The sequence below is a fragment of the Salvia splendens genome, chromosome 1 (genome assembly GCF_004379255.2).
Source record: "Salvia splendens isolate huo1 chromosome 1, SspV2, whole genome shotgun sequence".
Lineage (NCBI taxonomy): Eukaryota > Viridiplantae > Streptophyta > Magnoliopsida > Lamiales > Lamiaceae > Salvia > Salvia splendens.
This window is the reverse complement of record NC_056032.1, coordinates 38,445,281-38,464,565: the sequence shown is the minus strand read 5'-3', so window position 1 is coordinate 38,464,565 and position 19,285 is coordinate 38,445,281. Positions and strand designations below refer to the sequence as shown.

General features: G+C 36.7%; 2 protein-coding genes across 3 annotated transcripts; one reads left to right on the top strand and one right to left on the bottom strand.

Moving 5' to 3' along the window:
* Positions 1–6,473: 6,473 nt before the first annotated feature.
* On the top strand, positions 6,474–8,542 carry LOC121749724 (aluminum-activated malate transporter 10-like). 2 transcript variants are annotated; one of them, XM_042144340.1, is made up of 6 exons: positions 6,474–6,846; positions 6,925–7,065; positions 7,147–7,419; positions 7,520–7,620; positions 7,713–7,856; positions 7,956–8,542. In XM_042144340.1, the coding sequence occupies exons 1-6, from the start codon at positions 6,543–6,545 to the stop codon at positions 8,409–8,411; spliced, it is 1,419 nt and encodes a 472-aa protein (XP_042000274.1). In that variant the 5' UTR covers positions 6,474–6,542; the 3' UTR covers positions 8,412–8,542. The 2 variants fall into 2 exon arrangements, with proteins under 2 accessions (XP_042000274.1, XP_042000265.1); XM_042144331.1 differs by having other exon boundaries at positions 6,474–7,065.
* A 134-nt stretch (positions 8,543–8,676) lies between these two features.
* On the bottom strand, positions 8,677–11,045 carry LOC121749734 (protein LEAD-SENSITIVE 1-like). Its single transcript, XM_042144352.1, has 2 exons — positions 10,670–11,045; positions 8,677–9,490 (listed from the first exon to the last, which is right to left on the bottom strand). The coding sequence occupies exons 1-2, from the start codon at positions 10,761–10,763 to the stop codon at positions 8,823–8,825; spliced, it is 762 nt and encodes a 253-aa protein (XP_042000286.1). The 5' UTR covers positions 10,764–11,045; the 3' UTR covers positions 8,677–8,822.
* Positions 11,046–19,285: the final 8,240 nt, after the last annotated feature.

The following is a 19,285-nucleotide window of genomic DNA, read 5'->3' as shown; positions in this document are numbered from 1 at the left end:
GGTGTGCATTATTCAACTGAAAATCTGCATTATTACGCTATAATGGTGCATTATTAGTCGGTGTGCATTATTCAACTGAAAATCTGCATTATTAAATGACATGTGGCATCAATCTAACCGTCGGATGACAAAATCGTGGAGCTGAGATCAAGAAGGAAAAAGGAGGAAATATGCAAAAAGGAAATGAATACATCCCTATATATATATATATATATATATATATATATATATATATAGGGGAGCGTTATTCTCCTTTTCACATCTTAGATCCTTTTTCCTTCTTAATATTACGCGTTAGATCTAAGGCATCAACGGATCAGATTGATTCTATAAAACTGGTTCCGTGTTGCATTATAGAAGGTGGTTGTATGCATTACAGGGTTATTATTGACATTTGACGGAAAAGTAACTGCCACATTTTGGTATCTGCGAATAATGCACCACATGGTCACGAGTAATGCATATAATTGACTATATAATGCACAATATGTGAACTGCAATGCATACGAATAAGATGTACCATGTTATGATGTTTGGACACACGTTTCTTGTTTCCCCTAAGGGTTTAATAAGCATAGGGGCTAGGGTATAGTACGTAGACACGTATGTAATCTTCACAAGGTAATGAGTAATGGATATAATTGACTATATAATGCACAATTTGTGAACTGCAATGCATACGAACAAGATGTGATGTGTTATGATGTTTGACACACGTTTCTTGTTTCCCCTAAGGGTTTAATAAGCTTAGGGGCTAGGGTATAGTACGTACGCATTAATAACAAATTATAAAACGATACGAATAATTCATCAAATTGTCACGAGTAATGGATGTTATTAACTATATAATGCACAATATGTGAACTGCAATGCATACGAATAAGATGTACCATGTTATGATGTTTGGCACACGTTTCTTGTTTACCCTAAGGGTTTAATAAGCTTAGGGGCTAGGGTATAGTACGTAGACATTACTAACAAATTGTTGTTATTGGAATATACGTATGTGCATTATTTGGTTTAGGTAGTGCATTATGTAGCTGTTAATTGTCATTATCTCAGTATATTATGCATTATTAGAGGTATTGTGTATATGGGTTAATCAACGGATTGAAGATTACATACGTGCATTTAGTAATGTCTACGTACTATACCCTAGCCCCTAAGCTTATTAAACCCTTAGGGGAAACAAGAAACGTGTGTCAAACATCATAACATGGTACATCTTATTCGTATGCATTGCAGTTCACATATTGTGCATTATATAGTTAATAACATCCATTACTCGTGACAATTTGGTGAATTATTCGTATCGTTTTATAATTTGTTATTAATGCGTACGTACTATACCCTAGCCCATAAGCTTATTAAACCCTTAGGGGAAACAAGAAACGTGTGTCAAACATCATAACACAGCACATCTTGTTCGTATGCATTGCAGTTCACAAATTGTGCATTATATAGTCAATTATATCCATTACTCGTTACCATGTGAAGATTACATACATGTCTACGTACTATACCCTAGCCCCTAAGCTTATTAAACCCTTAGGGAAAACAAGAAACGTGTGTCAAACATCATAACACAACACATCTTGTTCGTATGCATTGCAGTTCACATATTGTGCATTATATAGGCAATTATATGCATTACTCGTGACCATGTGGTGCATTATTCGTAGCGGTTTCCAGCCATTATTAGATTACTATTGTACCCTCATAATGCACAAAATATGACAAATAATGCAACACGGGATTAATTACCCAATGTTGATCTTGACCGTCCATTTCTCTAATCTAATGGCTGATATTAAGAAGGAAAAAGGAGGAAATATAGGAAAAGGAAATGAATACATCCATATATATATATATAATATATATATATATATATATATATCATAGGGATATAATTAGTTGATAACTATCTTAAATTGATAAATGACATTCATAACATACATCGTTGACATAATTGACATAGTTGTCAGTTATCAATTTAAGATAATTGTCAATGTAACAAGACTCATATATCGTGTACATATTATAGAATCTATAGGGGTATGCTAAACTACATCCACTCCATAAGTGTTTAACTATATAAGGTCGTTTATTGGTTATTGAATTTACCATTTGGATGGCTGAGATTCAAAGGAAGGCAAAATTTGTAATTAAATATAGATTCACGCATGCATAAGGATATAATACTCTCTCCATCCAGGAAAAATAGTCATATTTTGTCATTTTAATTATTAGTTAATTAACATATAAGTAACTGTATCAGATATTATTTGGATTTTAATACCATGTACCCTATTATACATAATTATATATACTATACCCTAATACCATATACCCTAGAATACCATGTACCCTATTAAGAAATGGTTTGGATTTTAATTCCATGTACCCTATTATATATATACCCTATATATAATACCATGTACCCTATTATATATATATATAAGCTAGTGACATCTACGTGTAAGGTGTGGTAACAACGTCACGTAGCACGATGATGTACTCTTATTATCAAAGTCACAACCACAAATAAAGTTACCTTGTCACTATGGGTATTAAAACGTAATCAAACTTAAATATATAACATACACATATTTTGTGTATACATATAATAATATTAAATATTATAGTACTAGTATTAAAGTGTTAGTCTGAGGGTGTCCACAATGGTGGCCCTTGAAGGCCACCAAAGTTGGCCCGGCCACCAAATGTGGCTCTCCACAATGGTAAAATCCAAAAATAACAAGGGCCACGAAATGTGGCCCTCTCCAAAATTAAAATTAATTTTGTTTGCTTTTTTGATGATATTTTTTAATTTAAGTACAATAAATTTTATTAGCCTATAATTTATTATATTTATAAATTTAATTTAAATAAAATAATTTGGATTGTAACTAAAAAAAATTCACAACCTAACCAAAAAAGAGTGTAACAAGAACATCGTTGTATTATATTAATAAAATAGGAAATTATACAACGAAGGTTTTATACTTTAAAAACAACAACCCGGAAACCCATATCACTATGCGGCGCTCCTTCTACGGTTCCAGACCTCTTCAACCATATCAGCCTGCAGTGATGTATGCGATATTTGGCTCCGCATATCCGTGTACCACTGGATCAACTATTCATTAGTACGTGGTACACCCATCTGCAGGGGCTCCATGGCAATACCCAAGCTCGAACTAGCACATCTTCCGGTGTCCATCGCTCTGCAGCAAATCCTTCGTCAGCTATTATCATATTGTGCAATATGATATATGCAGTCATGATGTCTGAGACATCATTTTCGTGTCATTATCGAACCGGGCACCGTATAATGGCCCATCGCGCTTGGAGGACACCAAACGCTCGCTCTACATCCTTCCTAGCACCCTCTTGTTCTTTCACGAAGTAGGTTTGCTTCTGCCCAACGGGTTGTCGGATCGACTTCACAAACACGGGCCAGCGAGGGTATAACCCATCGGCCAAATAGTATCCCATGTTGTACTACGTGCCGTTGGCCATGAATCTAACTTGCGGACCCTCTCCCCGGCTCTCGTCATTGAACAGGTGGGACGATCGTAGAACGTTGATATCGTTGTTCGACCCAGCGACCCCAAAATACGCATGCCAGATTTGCAAGCGGTAGTCAGCAATGGCTTCCAGGATCATCGTGGGATGTCGGCCTTTGAAACTAGAAGTGAACTGCCCCTTCCAAGCCACTGGGCAGTTCCTCCACTCCCAGTGCATGCACTCGATGCTTCCCAACATCCTCGGAAAATGATGTACAGTCTCGTGCATATCAATCAGACTCTGGCAATCATCGGCCGTTGGCTTCCGTAGAAACTCCCCTTTGAAGATATCCTTAATGCCCCTACAAAACTGCCTCAACGTCTGTAGGGCAGTCGTTTCGCCCATCTGTAGGTATTCGTCAAACATGTCAGCGGAACCGGCATAGGCAAGCTGCCTAATTGCCACCGTATACTTCTGATATGTCAACAAGTCGGGTCGGCCGGTGGCATCATATCGCAAGTTGAAGCACTTGAACCGCTGTGCCAAACACGTCGCTATATGGACGAAGAGTTGTTGCGACATTCTGAAACGCCGACTGAAAATCTCTGCCGGATAACGGGCGTTCTCGCTGAAGTAGTCTTCCATCAACCGGCGGTCAGCCCCGACATGGTCACGGTCGATATACCGCCGATGATAGAACGACATAGGGACTGCTACCGCGGCCGCCGCCTCCTCCGCAGCCTCCCCCGCCGCCTCCGCCTGGTCAGCTTCCTATTGCACCGCTACAACCAGGTTTTGGAACTCCAGATCTACCGCTTCTTGGAACCGTTCATCGTCGGAGTCCATATTTCAGAAGTTGAAGTAAAATAGATTGGAAAGATTGGAGAGAGTGGTGTTTGAATTGGGGTAGAAAAATGGAGGAAAAATGGGGTGTATTTAATAAAAAAGGAACAAAAAAAAATTTAAAAATCGCGGCCCAGCCGCGAAACGTGGCCCGCTGTAGTGGTGGGCCATGGCTCACACGGCTCAGCCGCGTGAAGGCCGCGGCCACGGCTCCCTCGTGGCTCTCGGCCCTCAGCCATCATTCTCGGCTCTCTGCAGTGGGGGCCGTGCACCCGAGCTACGGGCCGCGGCTCCCCCACTGTGGACACTCTGACAAGGGTATTAAAACGTAATCAAACTTAAATATATAACATACACATATTTTGTGTATACATATAATAATATTAAATATTATAGTACAATGGAGTAGTATTAAAGTGTTAGTCTTTAATTCAAGAGGGGTGATCAAGTGGCATGAGATTTGTTCATTACTCCCTTCGTCCGTCATTAGAAATCTCATTTCTTGGCAGCACGAGTTTTAAGAAATGTTAAGAAAAGTGGGTGGAAAAAAGTTTGTGAAATATGAGTCCTACTTGTATATATTAGTTTTAAATGAAATGTGAGTAGAATGACTTAGTGGAATGTGAGACCCTATTCACGGACGGGGTAAAATGAATAAACAGGATTCCTATTCGCAGAGAGAGAGTATTAACCAAATTGTAAGATGATCGATCTTAACCTTTGGATATGAATCAGAATCCTTGAATTAGTTGTTACACTCTTCGAGATACCTACAGATCAGCATAATAAATAGTCATTGGCTCCGTTGTTGGATATTATTGGTCTACTAAACAATTGTCTACTTGATTCGTATTCATCATCATATGTTTCGACCAAGGAAATCTAACATCAACGAAGGTTTGTCATAAGTTGGAGTAAGAAAATCGTAAAAGTTTGAAAAATTGGGTTGGAAATTGAAAAGATTCCGAGTCACGTCGATTTTAGCTGGTTAAAATTTTGACGCAGACTATTAAATGAACAACGCAAAATACATATGCGCTAATTTGTAAAATTTTAAAATCTCTGCTACAAAACCACTACGGATCTCAAAGTTCATCTTTATTTTTAAAATAATCCTGAATAAATATCCCACCGTTCCCAAGCTGGAAAACGTTGATGTTTAATGTGGTCCTGTTTTGTACTCCAAATATTATTCATTCATTTATCAAACACCTTAATTGATCGGCCAATTTTTTAAGGATATATGAAAGTTGAAGTATCATAAGCAAGACTAACATTCCATGATTGTTGAACTTTTTATACTTTTATTTTTTTTAACTAATTTTGGAAAATCACAGTAGAGCAATTAATATAAGCAACACCCATATTATGTTAATATTGGAAAGAACCTAAATGGGGAACATCAACAAGATCATTGGATTAGAGTATTTTGCATGACCTAAATTGCAAACATTGAAATCATAGTGCTAATCGTGTGATGCCTTTTCTCTTGATGTAGATAAGCCAACAAATGGAACAGTGGCGCTTATATAAATTAAATACTGGTATAAAACTAATGATTTGGTAACCAGCAAAAGCCATTAGCTTCAGCTGTAATCAACTATAGCTTGCAGTGTAATACAATTAGGTCATTTGTTTTCTTTATTTTTCCCTCTTTTAGAACCAACCTAAATTTAGGTCATTTCCTTCAATTAATTAACATCCGAATATCTCAATTCATAATTCACTAGACTTTACTGCAAATAGTATCCACTTGACTTAATTACTTATAAAGAATTGAATATCGATCTCAAATAATATGACTTATGACATTATAAGAGATGGTATAATTTATATATTGAAGAAATATACACAAAGTGATCTTCCAAAGATTATGCATAATGGTATATCCTGCTATTTATCCATGACATCAAGTCATTAAGCTAGCTAGCTAGAGACAAGGAAAATATTAGTATATTTGAATATGAGCGTGTGGAGAGAGAGAGAGCTTGGGTGGAAGATATTGATGATTTATGCCATTTGCATACTCACGTTAAAGTTATTAGTGATTTAGGCCATTGCCATATAGTATATATATGGCTTTGGCAATGGCAATGGCAATGCAATGCAGTGGACGAGCATCTAATCACAACACTAACACAATCAAATAAAATCAAATTTTGATTGTGAAACACAGTAGAGGTGGTAAAATGGCGGCTGATAAGGAAAGAGGAGTAGAATGGAGGATCAACGTGGCGGATGGGACGTCGAGAGTTCTAGAAGCGGAGAGCAGGTTCGGGTTGCAGAGGTTCGTGTCCAAGGTGGGCGGTTTCTTTCAGAGAGCATGGAGGATAGGAGTAAACGAGCCAAAGAAATCGATACATTGTGTTAAGGTGGGTGTAGCGCTCTCTCTGGTTTCGCTATTCTATTACATGAGGCCCTTGTATGAGGGAGTTGGCGGAAACGCTATGTGGGCTGTCATGACGGTTGTCGTCGTCTTTGAGTACACCGTTGGTACTTTCTCTTCTTCATCATCATCGTATTTCATTTCAATCGCCATGCATTTATACGTATGTATCGATATATATGCAGGGGCGACGCTTAGTAAATGTGTGAATAGAGCAACCGGGACTTTGTTGGCAGGAGCATTGGGAGTTGGTGTTCATTGGGTTGCTAGCCAAGCCGGAGAGAGGTTTGAGCCCATAATTCTTCAAACCTCAGTTTTTCTTTTAGGTAATTTTGTCTCTCCAAGAACACAAGGAAATGAATAAATAAGGTAGAAACATAGTTTCTAATAGCATGAATGTGGTGCAGCTACTGCAGCGACGTTCTCGCGTTTCATTCCATCTATAAAGGCTCGATTCGACTACGGGGCTATGATCTTCATCCTGACCTTCAGCCTCATATCAGTTTCTGGCTACCGTGTGGAGAAGCTCTTCGAGATGGCTCATCACAGAGTCTCCACCATTGCCATAGGCACCTCCATCTGCATCATCACAACCATTGTTTTCTTCCCTGTTTGGGCAGGAACTGAGCTCCATAACCTTATCACCAACAACATGGACAAGCTATCTGATTCCTTAGATGGTAATAATCAAATATAACATGCAACAAATCCAAATTTGGTCAAATACTAAAAAAAAACTAGAGGGAAGGAACTGATCAATTTTTTCTGCTCTCAACTCAGGATGTGTGGCTGACTATTTCAGTAGTAACAGTCAAACTTCAGACAAAACATTGCAAGGATACAAATGCGCCCTTAATTCCAAGGCCACTGAAGAATCCTTGGTTCGACTCCTTCTCATCCATCTCGGTTGATAAGTTATAAGAACAAAGCAATGAAGAGCACAATCTTACAAAATTTAGTTTGTTTATTGCAGGCAAATTTCGCAAGATGGGAGCCGGCACATGGCAAGTTCAATTTCGGACATCCATGGTTAGAGTATGTCAAGGTTGGAGCTTCACTCAGAAGCTGTGCTTACTGCATCGAGGCGCTTAATGGAAGCATGAATTCGAAGGCTAAGGTAAATCCTATTTGTGACAGCATGATTTAGTATTTGCTTGTTTCTTTAGTTTTGTCAGAACTTGAAGTTAATGTTTGGTGTTGTAACTAATCTAAACAGGTTCCTGATGTATTCAAGAAGCATTTCGGAAACTTTTGTGTGAGACTGAGCAATAAATCCTCTGCTGTGTTGAAAGAACTTGCTGTTGTGATGAGCACCATGAAGAAACCAACAAAGATAGATTTCATGGTGGAGGAGATGAAGAGTGCAGTTCAAGAGCTCGAGAACGCCCTGAAATCATTGTCGAAACAGCCCATCCAGACAGCTGAGGCCAAGGCCGGAGAGGTTGTCACCCTGGTAGAAGTAGTTCCGTTAGTGACAGTTTCGTCATTGCTGATAGAGATTGCGGCCAGAACAGAAAAACTTGCGGGGGCGGTGAATGTGGTGGCGGAGAAGGCTGAATTCGAGGTTGAAACTGCTGAGGAAGCGAAGAAAGGACAGAAGTCGAAAGGAGGGAACAAGATTGGTCAAGAAGATGAAGAAGACAAGGCGATGAAGACCCTTCAGAAGGTCTGAGTTTGTGAGAAAAGAACCAAATTATGCTTTTTCTTTAGTAAGTTGGTTTCTTATAGGAGATGACCATGTATAGCAAAGGAAAATTGTTGTGAATCACTGTGTTACACAATTTCTTCAACAAAATTTGGGTATATTTTTGTTCAGGACAGAGCGGAGAGCTAACTTTATTACTATAAAAATGTGATCTTTACATTCTGCAGTTCAAGAAAATTTCCCATTTCCATATTTGGCATGCAACTAAGAAACAGAGAGGAAGAGAGAGAGATGATCAAGACAGCCAACATAAACAACCAAATCATCAACATTCCACCACATCAAACATATTAATCAGACCAACTTCTGTTCAGTCACATTTTTCACTCATATCTCAACAACAGAACATAGGCATTAATGATGGTATAGTTCATAGCATCACCTGATTTGTTGGTTGTTAGAGACCTCATTTTCTTGAGGTATTTCTTCATTACTACCCCAACCAAGATTCATAGCCAGATCCTCAACAGAGACCTTGACGACATCAGTTCGGACACCAATGTCAGTTGCATATCTACTAACGCAGTACATTCCTGCTGTCATTGTAGCCACCCCGATCGGACTTGGCATCAGCAGCTTGAGAGGGGAAGAGAGAAGAGCTGCCAATGGTGCACCAAGGACCGAAGAAGCCTGTCCGCTTCTCCCCACCCCTAGACGATCAACTATGAGGAGACCAGTCTTACAGTACAGGGCGAAATCCTCACAGTTGTTCTGGAACACGTCATAGTTCCCAAATCCGTTCCTGAATAGATACATTGCTCGGTGAATGACTATCTCGGGTGGATCTGATCCTGCAGTCGTGCACGTGCCTCCACGTACTTTAGCAAGGAAAATTGATGGACTCACCCCATACTTGAAGGAATAGAGGGAGCCGTTGTTGAGGAAGCAGTCGATGCAGGAGAGGACAACCCCACTGTCTGGCTGCCTCAAACCACAGTCAGGAAAGGTCGGACATTGTGCAGTCACGCTGTATGCTTCGTCGGAGGATGTGGAAGAGGTAGAAACACGCGTGAAATGAACCACTTTGCTGCTTCCGACAAAGATACCTGTATAATAACATAGTCCATGGTAGGGAATAGATTCTTAACCGCAAAGCAAGAGAAAAATAATCACACAAGTTAATATGTTCATGTGAAAAAACTAGAAAGGATTTAAGAAGAAACTGATCAAACATATTTGCAGATTTACAGAGGACAATTGCTTCAACTAAAGACATGCTAGATGTTCTTAGCTTAGAAGTTAGACCACAGAGCTATTGGGATGACATACTTAAATACAAATTGAGAATGAATATCATAGACAGAGGAAAATGTGTCATAGAACAGATTATCAAGGAAATATGTGTGCTAATTCTTCTTGGTTTTTACCTTTTACCAAGGATAGAGTGGTAGGTTCACTAAGAAGTAAGACCAGGGGAATAAGTCAAGTTCACAGAGGAGATTGGTAATAGATCACCATTGAAAGACTCCATTTGGTTTATGGCATTAAACGACATACAATCCAGAGAAAGGCATTCTTGGCCATAAAGCTGAGGAGCTAAATACTGTAAATCCCAGATAACATAATCTTGCCTTATGCAACTCGCCTTACTTGGCCAATGTGGTTTGAACCAATATTATGCTCTCAAGGTGTTGGAGTCCCATTACTACTCTTTGTAACGTGAGAAACTAGACGATCAACGAACACAAATCATAAACCATAAACATATCTCTTAAGTCCATCTTGCCTAACATGAGTTCTCTGTCACAAGATTGAGGGAATATGCCTAGTTTTTAACATCTGAAAGTAATTAAATGTGATGCATCATCCCATCTAGAACCCAACATTGTCAATTCTTGAATGAACACACATGGAGAAACTGCATAGGAAAACACTCCTCTCGATAAACTAAATAGTACAATTTCAATACGATTGCTATCAGTTGTGCAGTTGACAAATATCAGATTTGTAATCCAAGATTACAATTTCAACACTGAAAATCTTCCAAATTCTTCAACTTCATAAAAATAAACGGAAAATAAGAACATAACAACCCACGTGTAAAGACTTGCATTGACAATGCCAAAGTAAAAAAAAAAGGGCAAAGCACATTCAAGAAACCAATAATAAGGAGAAATTGAGCAAGAATCAATAACAATTGACACCCAACATTGCCAGCTCCCTTTATTCGCAGAATGATAATCGCACACACACAAAGAAAAAACAAAGACATTCGATAAACTAACCATGATGAGAGTATGCAAAGACAGCTCGGTAAGTGTAGATATGATCCCCTGGTTTGATCTCATTTCGCTCCACTCTGTTTGAGAGCAAACCCATCTCTCTTTCACCTGTAAAATTTCCCCAATTTCTGCTAAACCCCTCACAATAATTGAATTATCTGCCAGGAAATGGATAAAAATCACCGTTGCAGAAAAAAAAATCTCAAATTTATGAACAATTGGGTTTTTTCATTTCTTTCGAGTTATATACATAGATGCTTGGAATAGGTATCCAAGGTAAGTTTCCTGTGCACGCCATCGAAGAAATACATATGCTTTGCTTTTCACATACGTTTATTTTTCGAATGAAATTTCTGATGTTCAATTTGGCGCAAAATGTTTATAGAATTCCTAATGATCTTACTCTTGCAAGTTACCAATGTATAGTAGTAAGATTTTAAATACTATTCATTAATTAATTTATTGCCAATTCAAGTCCTCGAATATCATTTGTGTAAAAAAAATTACAATGATAAAACTATTACTTCTCGTATTTCTACTAAGATATTCTAGTATCAAAAAATGCATAATTAGCCATGTATGCAACAATTTGTGGGGGTTAAGTAAATCAATCTCGACGTCCATCATTCATCCTGATAAAAAAGTGCATCCCGATTTTGTAAATAAATTCTTTCGCAATAGAATTGTTATTTATTTCCTACATTCATTCTATTTTTATAAATGTGTTTCTTACTTTCCAATGGATCTTCCTATATCACAAACATTTGTTTATTAAGAATACAAAAGAAAATCACTTCGAATTGCTGATTGATTGTCAAACATGGCTTAGAACCAATAGTTCATTGTCAAATGGATCTTTCCATTCTATTACTTTATCTGAGAGTTATCAATATTTATCAATTATATTCCGATCTAAGTAATGGAATAATACTACTGGATCTAATGACAAAGAATGATCTAAGTATTTATCTCATTCAACCCTTATTGCATTCTATAATACGAAGAATGACCTAGGTATTTCATTGTCACCAAGGCTCGTTACCACGAGTTCGATTTTGCAGAAAATGCAGCAGAAGTCGATAGGCTCGGATAAATTTCTATTTAAACACTTGTGTGTGAATCGTGATTGTGCTTTTGTGTGTGTTGGGGAGAAAGGCGACAACAGTCTGTTTATATGTTATATACTCCAGTTTGCAGACTACATTGAATTGGTAACCCATATATATGCAATCATGATCTCACCCACATCACCATTTCATATAATCGGTTAAGCTGTAGTTATAGTGAAAGTTGCTTTTTTAAGAGAGTAGTTCACCAACACCAATCACAATTAAACTCTGTTTCTCCCATTTGTAGAAAGACGTGTTTGTTCCATTTGTAGAAGGCGTGTTTGTTGTTACTTGTTAGAATGTTTATGCTAATACATTAGTATAGTTGTTTGGTCGTTTATGTGGCTTTCATTTGTATTTGTGCATTATGAATGGACAGTGCATTCAAACGGTGTGTAATAAAATTTCGATTTTATGTAAAACGAGATTTTGTAGTTAGATTATGATTGGAATGAAGTGTGATTTAAGAAACAAATTAGTGTTTTGTTTTTTCTCTTTCAGAAAAAAAGGAACCACAGTTACATTACATGGATAATTTCTTCTTATTTTAGTTTATTACTTTTATTTTCTTTTACTTTTCCCACGAGAGTATTAACGTTAAACAAACTTGATCTAAGCCCATGAGTGGATATTATACGGAGGCCCATTTAAGACAGAAAACTCTCTTAAGGTATACATACACGATCCTGTTAGGTTAAGATTTTTGGGCCTAATTGATAACTAAGATACATTTTCAGCCACTCATTCACAATTTTCACGTGATGTCAACTAGGGAGCATAATTGTCATTTTCGCAGGATGTCAACTACGATGTCAACAACAAACGTTATTTATGTCAATTATTATATCAACAACATTTTACAAATAATTAATGTCAACAACAAATATTTTCATGTCAACGACCTATATTATTTATGTCAACAATAATGTTTTACATATAATATATGTAGATATACGTAGTTGACATTATATGTACGTAGTTGAGATGGATTATTTATGTAATTGACATGTATTGTACACATAGTTGACATTATATGGGTGTAGTTGACATGAATTGTATATGCAGTTGACATAGATTATACATGTGTAGTTAACGTTAAAAATGAGAGATAGCTAAATTTTGAATCTAACTCTTAGCAACTAATTCCCAACTGGGAATATCACCAAACACCTAAAGTGTATTATGATTATGTTTGATTTCCCAATCCAGTTCACATCCAACCCAATTGATAATGCTAAGCCTAATACCTCCAAAACCATACTCGAATCAACAATTAAGCTTTGCCAAAAGCTCAAACACCGTAACAAAAGCAAAATTGATCAATTGCATGATCCTCTCGCATTTAGATCTGCTCGATTCCGGCAGCAGCTCCACCAGCGTGCAGATCGCGCCGGCCTCGATCGCCTTCAGCCTCGACTTCTTTGACTTCTTTGACGCCTCCAAAATTGGACCATTCATTCTGATAAAAATAAATGACTGACAGTGTATTTTAATTTTTAATTAAATTAAAAAATCCCAATTATATAGCAAATGACAGGGTATCGGGAGAGGATCCCCTGCTGTGCACAAATCACAGCAGGGCCTGCTGCCCCTCACAAACAATTTTAAAATATATTAAATTTTTATTTTTTTTTTATAAAAAAAAAATAATAAAAAATGGTGGTGTATGGGGCAGCAGGGCCCTGCTGTGATTTGTGCACAGCAGGGGATCCTCTCCCCAGGGTATCTCAAATTTTCAATTAGACGCGAGGTCTCTTTCAATTAGCCATAGACCATAGTGACAGAGCGATTAAGACATTAATAGTAATAATTTATTCAACGGTGACCAAGGCCGACATGTGTATAGTATATTTTGCACCGTATTGCTATTGGGAAATGGGAAATGCTAATAATTAATAACTCATGCCTACTAAAAAGATAAAATAATACTCCACTTCTTTCTATGTTATAGCAAATAAAAGTTCCGAAATGCTTCAAGAATTGTTTATGAATCGTAAACCGAGTTGCAGCTTCCCTGTCATATCTTTTATTGGGATTTAGGTTGAATAAAAATACTAGTAACATTTTTTTAAGTTTTATATGCTTTTGTGATACCGATGTCCATTTCGATTCTTATTCACTACAAAATCATAGAACTAACGTTGAGCTACAATAATTATGCTATACTAATGGAAGTAATGGCATCGTTCGAGCATAATATTTTAAAGACATGCTACAATAATTATGCTATACTAATGGAAGTAATGGCATCGTTCGAGCATAATATTTTAAAAAGATAAGTAGTGATATGGGGCAAGTGTCCATTAAGTGTATAACAAGATTAAGAAAATCACAGCCACAAGATTAAGAAAATCACAGGCTGATATTTAGTGATGTGATTTTTGAAATTGATCCAGATTTTACTTCACTATAAGAATGAATTGGTTCACTATAAGAAGGCGGGGTAAAATAGTCATTTAACAAATGAAATTGGGGTTAAAACTTGAATTCCTCTCTCATTTCCAAATTCTCCTTTTGCCCGCCATCGCTCTTCTCCTCTTCTCTAAACCTCAAATTCTCACTCAACGCCGATTCACTCTGCAGTTGTCGTCCCCTCATTCTGTTTTCCTCAACATCCAATTCTCTCATTCCGTCGTCGAATAATGGATTCAAACCAGAAAGATTTTTCAAAATGTAAGTTGTCCTACCAATTTCGAATTCATTTTTTATTAACATTTCTTCAACTGATTTAGATTTCATTTTTTGTAGGTTTTAAACGTCAAAAGAAAATGCAACCGGAGGTCCCGACAGAATACTCCAAGGCTCCGATCGTGAGTCATTCCTACTTTTTAAAAATTTTAATTTACGATATTTCTGTGTATAAAATGTGATTCTAAATGCATGGTTATTTATAGTGCTGTATATTTTGTTTAACTGTAGAAACTGAAGTATATTTTGTGTAATTGAAGTACTTATTCTTTGTTTATAGTGATGTATATTTTGTTTATAGTGAAGTATGTGAGTCTATTTTACCTTTACAGTGATAACATGATTATAGTGAAGTGCTTACATGATTATAGTGATGTATATTTTGTTTATAGCGAAGTATGTGAGCTGATCTAGTAGTATATTTTGTTTATGGTGAACTAGCAATATATTGTGCTTATAGTGAATGTTTACAGTAAAGTATTTTACCTTTATAGTAAACCAAATTATGCTTATAGTGAAGTATATGATGCATGCCTTATAGTGTTCTGTTTTTTCATTTCAATGAAGTATATTGAGCATACAGTGAAGTATATTGTGGTTAAAGTGAAGTATTCCGTGTTTATAGTGCACTATTTTTTAATTTCAGTGAAGTAAAATGTGCTTAAAGTGAAGTATTACATGCTTAGAGTGAAGTGTTTGTGATCCATGCTTATAGTGCACTGTTTTTCATCTCAGTGAAGTAAAAACGTACTTAGAGTGAAGTATTCCAAGGTTAGAGTGAAGTGTTTGTGATCCATGCTTATAGTGCACTATTTTTTCATCTCAGTGAAGTAAAACGTGCTTAGAGTGAACTATTCCAAGGTTAGAGTGAAGTGTTTGTGATGCATGCTTATAGTGCATTATTTTTTCATTTCAGTGAAGTAAAACGTTGCTTAAAGTGAAGTATTCCATGGTTAGAGTGAAGTGTTTGTGATCCGTGCTTATAGTGCACTATTTTTTCCATTTCAGTGAAGTAAAATGTGCTTAGAGTGAAGTATTACATGCTTAGAGTGAAGTGTTTGTGATCCTTGCTTATAGTGCACTATTTTTTCATTTCAGTGAAGTAAAACGTGCATAGAGTGAAGTATTACATGCTTAGAGTGAAGTGTTTGTGATCCTTGCTTATAGTGCACTATTTTTTCATCTTAGTGAAGTAAAATTTGCATAGAGTGAAGTATCCCAAGGTTAGAATGAAGTGTTTGTGATCCTTCCATATAGTGCACTATTTTTTCATCTCAGTGAAGTAAAACGTGCTTAGAGTGAAGTATTCCATGCTTAGAGTGAAGTGTTTGCGATTCGTGCTTATAGTGCACTATTTTTTCATCTCAGTGAAGTAAAACTTGCATAAAGTGAAGTATTCCATGGTTAGAGTGTATAGAGCTTAAAGTGAACTAATAAATGTTAAGAGTGAAGTGTTTAGAGCTTAAAGTGAACTAATAAATGTTAAGAGTGAAGTGTTTTACCTTTGCAGTGATTCAGTTTATGCTTAGAGTGAATGAAGAGAGGATTTTTAGCACGTGTGCACGTGTTCCTCCTTTCAACAAGATTTATAATTTCTTACTAATGCAACAAATATTACAAAGTATAAGCGGCAAGAGCGGGGTCGAACCACAGAGACTAGGGACCTACTCGCGATTGTTTCTACGACACAAACGGAAAAGGGATCGGCTGCTGCCACGCATTCATTAAGTGGGGTAAGACTCTAATCTACTTGACCTGGTGGAATTAAACTGGAACTATCTACCTGACCTAGCTGATGGGAAAGGTACGAACACTTGCATGACAATCAACTCATGAGAACTTGTAAACTGGAGTTAAACTAACTAGAACACCTATGATTGAAGGAACATGCTGAAACTTTCCCAAAATAGGCAGACAAAAATGCAAAAGTAAGTGGGGACCATTATTCCTAAACTGGCTGGGGCTGGCAGAAAGCTGTGAAAAGCAAAAAAAGCAAAAGCAAAACAGATCTGATTCTCTAACCAACTTCCCACTTCATCTTCTTCATATAACTAAGCTAAAACAGAGTGAAAACAGAGCATTAAACACCATTGACGAAATAAAACAGAGCATGCTTCAAAACCTCTAGTAAACATGAAATTCAAGCTAGAACTGCCAGATCTACTCTCCTGGGTCAAGCAGAAAGCGGAATAAACACAGATTAACCTTGCATGCATCACCTAAACTAACATATCTCAGAAATCGAGCACGTGAATAACTATATCTCAACCTCTAAACTACTGAAAATCATGTAAGCATCATGGATCTAAACATCTAAGCCACCAATTGCAAAAAGCATCCAAGAAACATGAGTAAATAGAATCATCAACATGAAAATAAACACTGAAGCTTCATAAAATCAGAAATAGGTCGAGATCCAAAGGCGGAGTCGTCAATTCCTCCGATGAAACTTGAGATCTAACTACATCGTCTCAAAAGCGGTAAAGAAAGCAATGATCCAACGCCGGAGTCGTCAATTCCACCATCGAAACCATAGAACTAAGCTAAGAAATCAGTGAGCTATCTAAACTAAGCTAAGAAATCAGCAACTCAACTAAACTAAGCTAAGAGAGCAGTGGCGTTAAGCGCCTATGAGAGTGTCCTACCTAAACTACGAGAATGGTAGCGTTAAGAGCTGCTTTCTTCATTCATGTTGGTCCCTTTATATAGGGAGGCTTCAAGCTCGAATCCCTAGGGTATGCTCTTCATGATTTGACGTTTGTACCCTTAAAATAGGATCTTTTAAATCTGCTCCTTTCTTCACTTTTTTTCTGCTCCATTTTCCCTGCCCCGGGTAATTTGTGTGCGTTCTTGGGTCCAGCAGATTTTTTACGCACCTGCTCTCCTGATAATTCTCTTTGACCTAGCGGATTTTTGACACTTTTTACTCATTTTCTGCTCATTTTGCATCTGCTCGGTCAATTTGCAGCATCTACTTGACCTAGCCAATATCTGCACACTTAATCTCAAATTTGCGCATTATCTCCCCAAAAAGGCATGTAATATCACCAAAAACCAATGCATGAAACGAGCCTTATCGGTGAAGTATACGATGTATGTCTTATAGTGTTTTGTGTTTTCTGATTTCAGTGAAGTGTATAGACCTTAGAGTGAAGTATATGATGATTGTTACTATGGTGAGCGAGAACAAGATTGGAAATGTATTGCCTAAAAGAAGCAGCAAGGAAATACTCCAAAGGCTAAGAGCAAAGAATTGCACGCATTAATGTTGTCGGAAACAAACCATGAGTCATTGAATAAGTTGGCGACAACATCAAAACATTATCAAGAATGTAGCAACAACATGGAGATAGATGTGGAAAAATGATTGTAAACTTCAAGCATTCATGACCATTTGTATGAAACTAATATGATTTATAATATGTGTCATTTAGTTCAATATAAAGCTCATCCGTTTTAATTAAATTCAATATTATGTTAGACTATTTACTTCACTGCAGAGCATATTTGCTTCACTATAGAACATATTTACCTCACTGTAAAGTTATTATACTTCACTATAAGCATATAATAGTTCACTATATGCACAGTATACTTCACTGTAGTGAACAAATAGTAAACTATAAGACATGTTCAATTTACTTCACTATATGCACAATATACTTCACTGAAAATGAAAAATACGGTAGACTATAAGACATGCATAATATACTTTACTTTATGCTCAATATACTTCATTATATTCACAATATACTTCACTTTATGTGAAATCTATTCAGTTCACATATGAATACTTGTTAATTATTTAACAAAATATTGTTCACAACTTAAAATTATGATCTGATAAGTTTTGGTATGAAGTGAACAACTATAGTAGTGAACTAAAACAAGTACGCCGTGAACTATACATATGTAAGAAGTGAATTAAAAACAAGTTTGCAACAAAATAAAACTCACTTAACATGTACGCATTGAATTAAAAACCAGTAAAATTTGAACTAAAAATAAGCTGACAATGAAATAAAACTCACGTTTAGTGGACTAAAATATGTACACAGTGAACTAAAAATGAGTAAGAAGTGAACTAAAAATATGATGTTTGATATTTCAGTGAAGAATATAGTTTATAGTGTACAGTTTTTTCATTTCAGTGAAGTATATTGAGCATATAGTGATGTATATTTTGCTTATAGTGATGTACTCCCTCCGTCCCCCATTAGTTGTCCACTTTGGTTCCTGCACGGGTATTAAGAAATGTGAAGGAAAGTGGGTTAAAAGTTCGTGGAATATGGGTCCCACTTTTATTTATTAGTTTTATAATAAAATGTGAATGGAATAAGTTAGTGGAATGTGGAGTCTAATTACCATTTATGGTAAAAGTGGAAGTGGACAATTAATGGGGGATGGATAAAAATGGCAAAAATGGACAATTAATGGGGGGACGGAGGGAGTATATTGGGATTATAGTGAAGTATATTCTGCATGCCTTATACGAAGATGAATCAGATTCGAATTAGGCTTCGTCTAGAATTGGTATCGAGTCCATTTGATCGATTGAAGACATGTGGCCTGTGTGAAATTGCAAATTTGCAGATCGTGAAATTGACAGTTGACGATGGAGAAATCAGTTCTTGCGATGAAGAATCTGCAATTGATGATGGAGATTGTTGAGCATGAGCTCGAGCTATGTAGGTTGTATAATTGGCTAGGGATATCACAACAAATCAACGTGAGTGATGGAGATAGGAAAATCTCAGCATTAGTGATAAAAATCTATAGAATTTGCGTGAGTATAGCGAATTTGCAGATTGTGAAATCGATA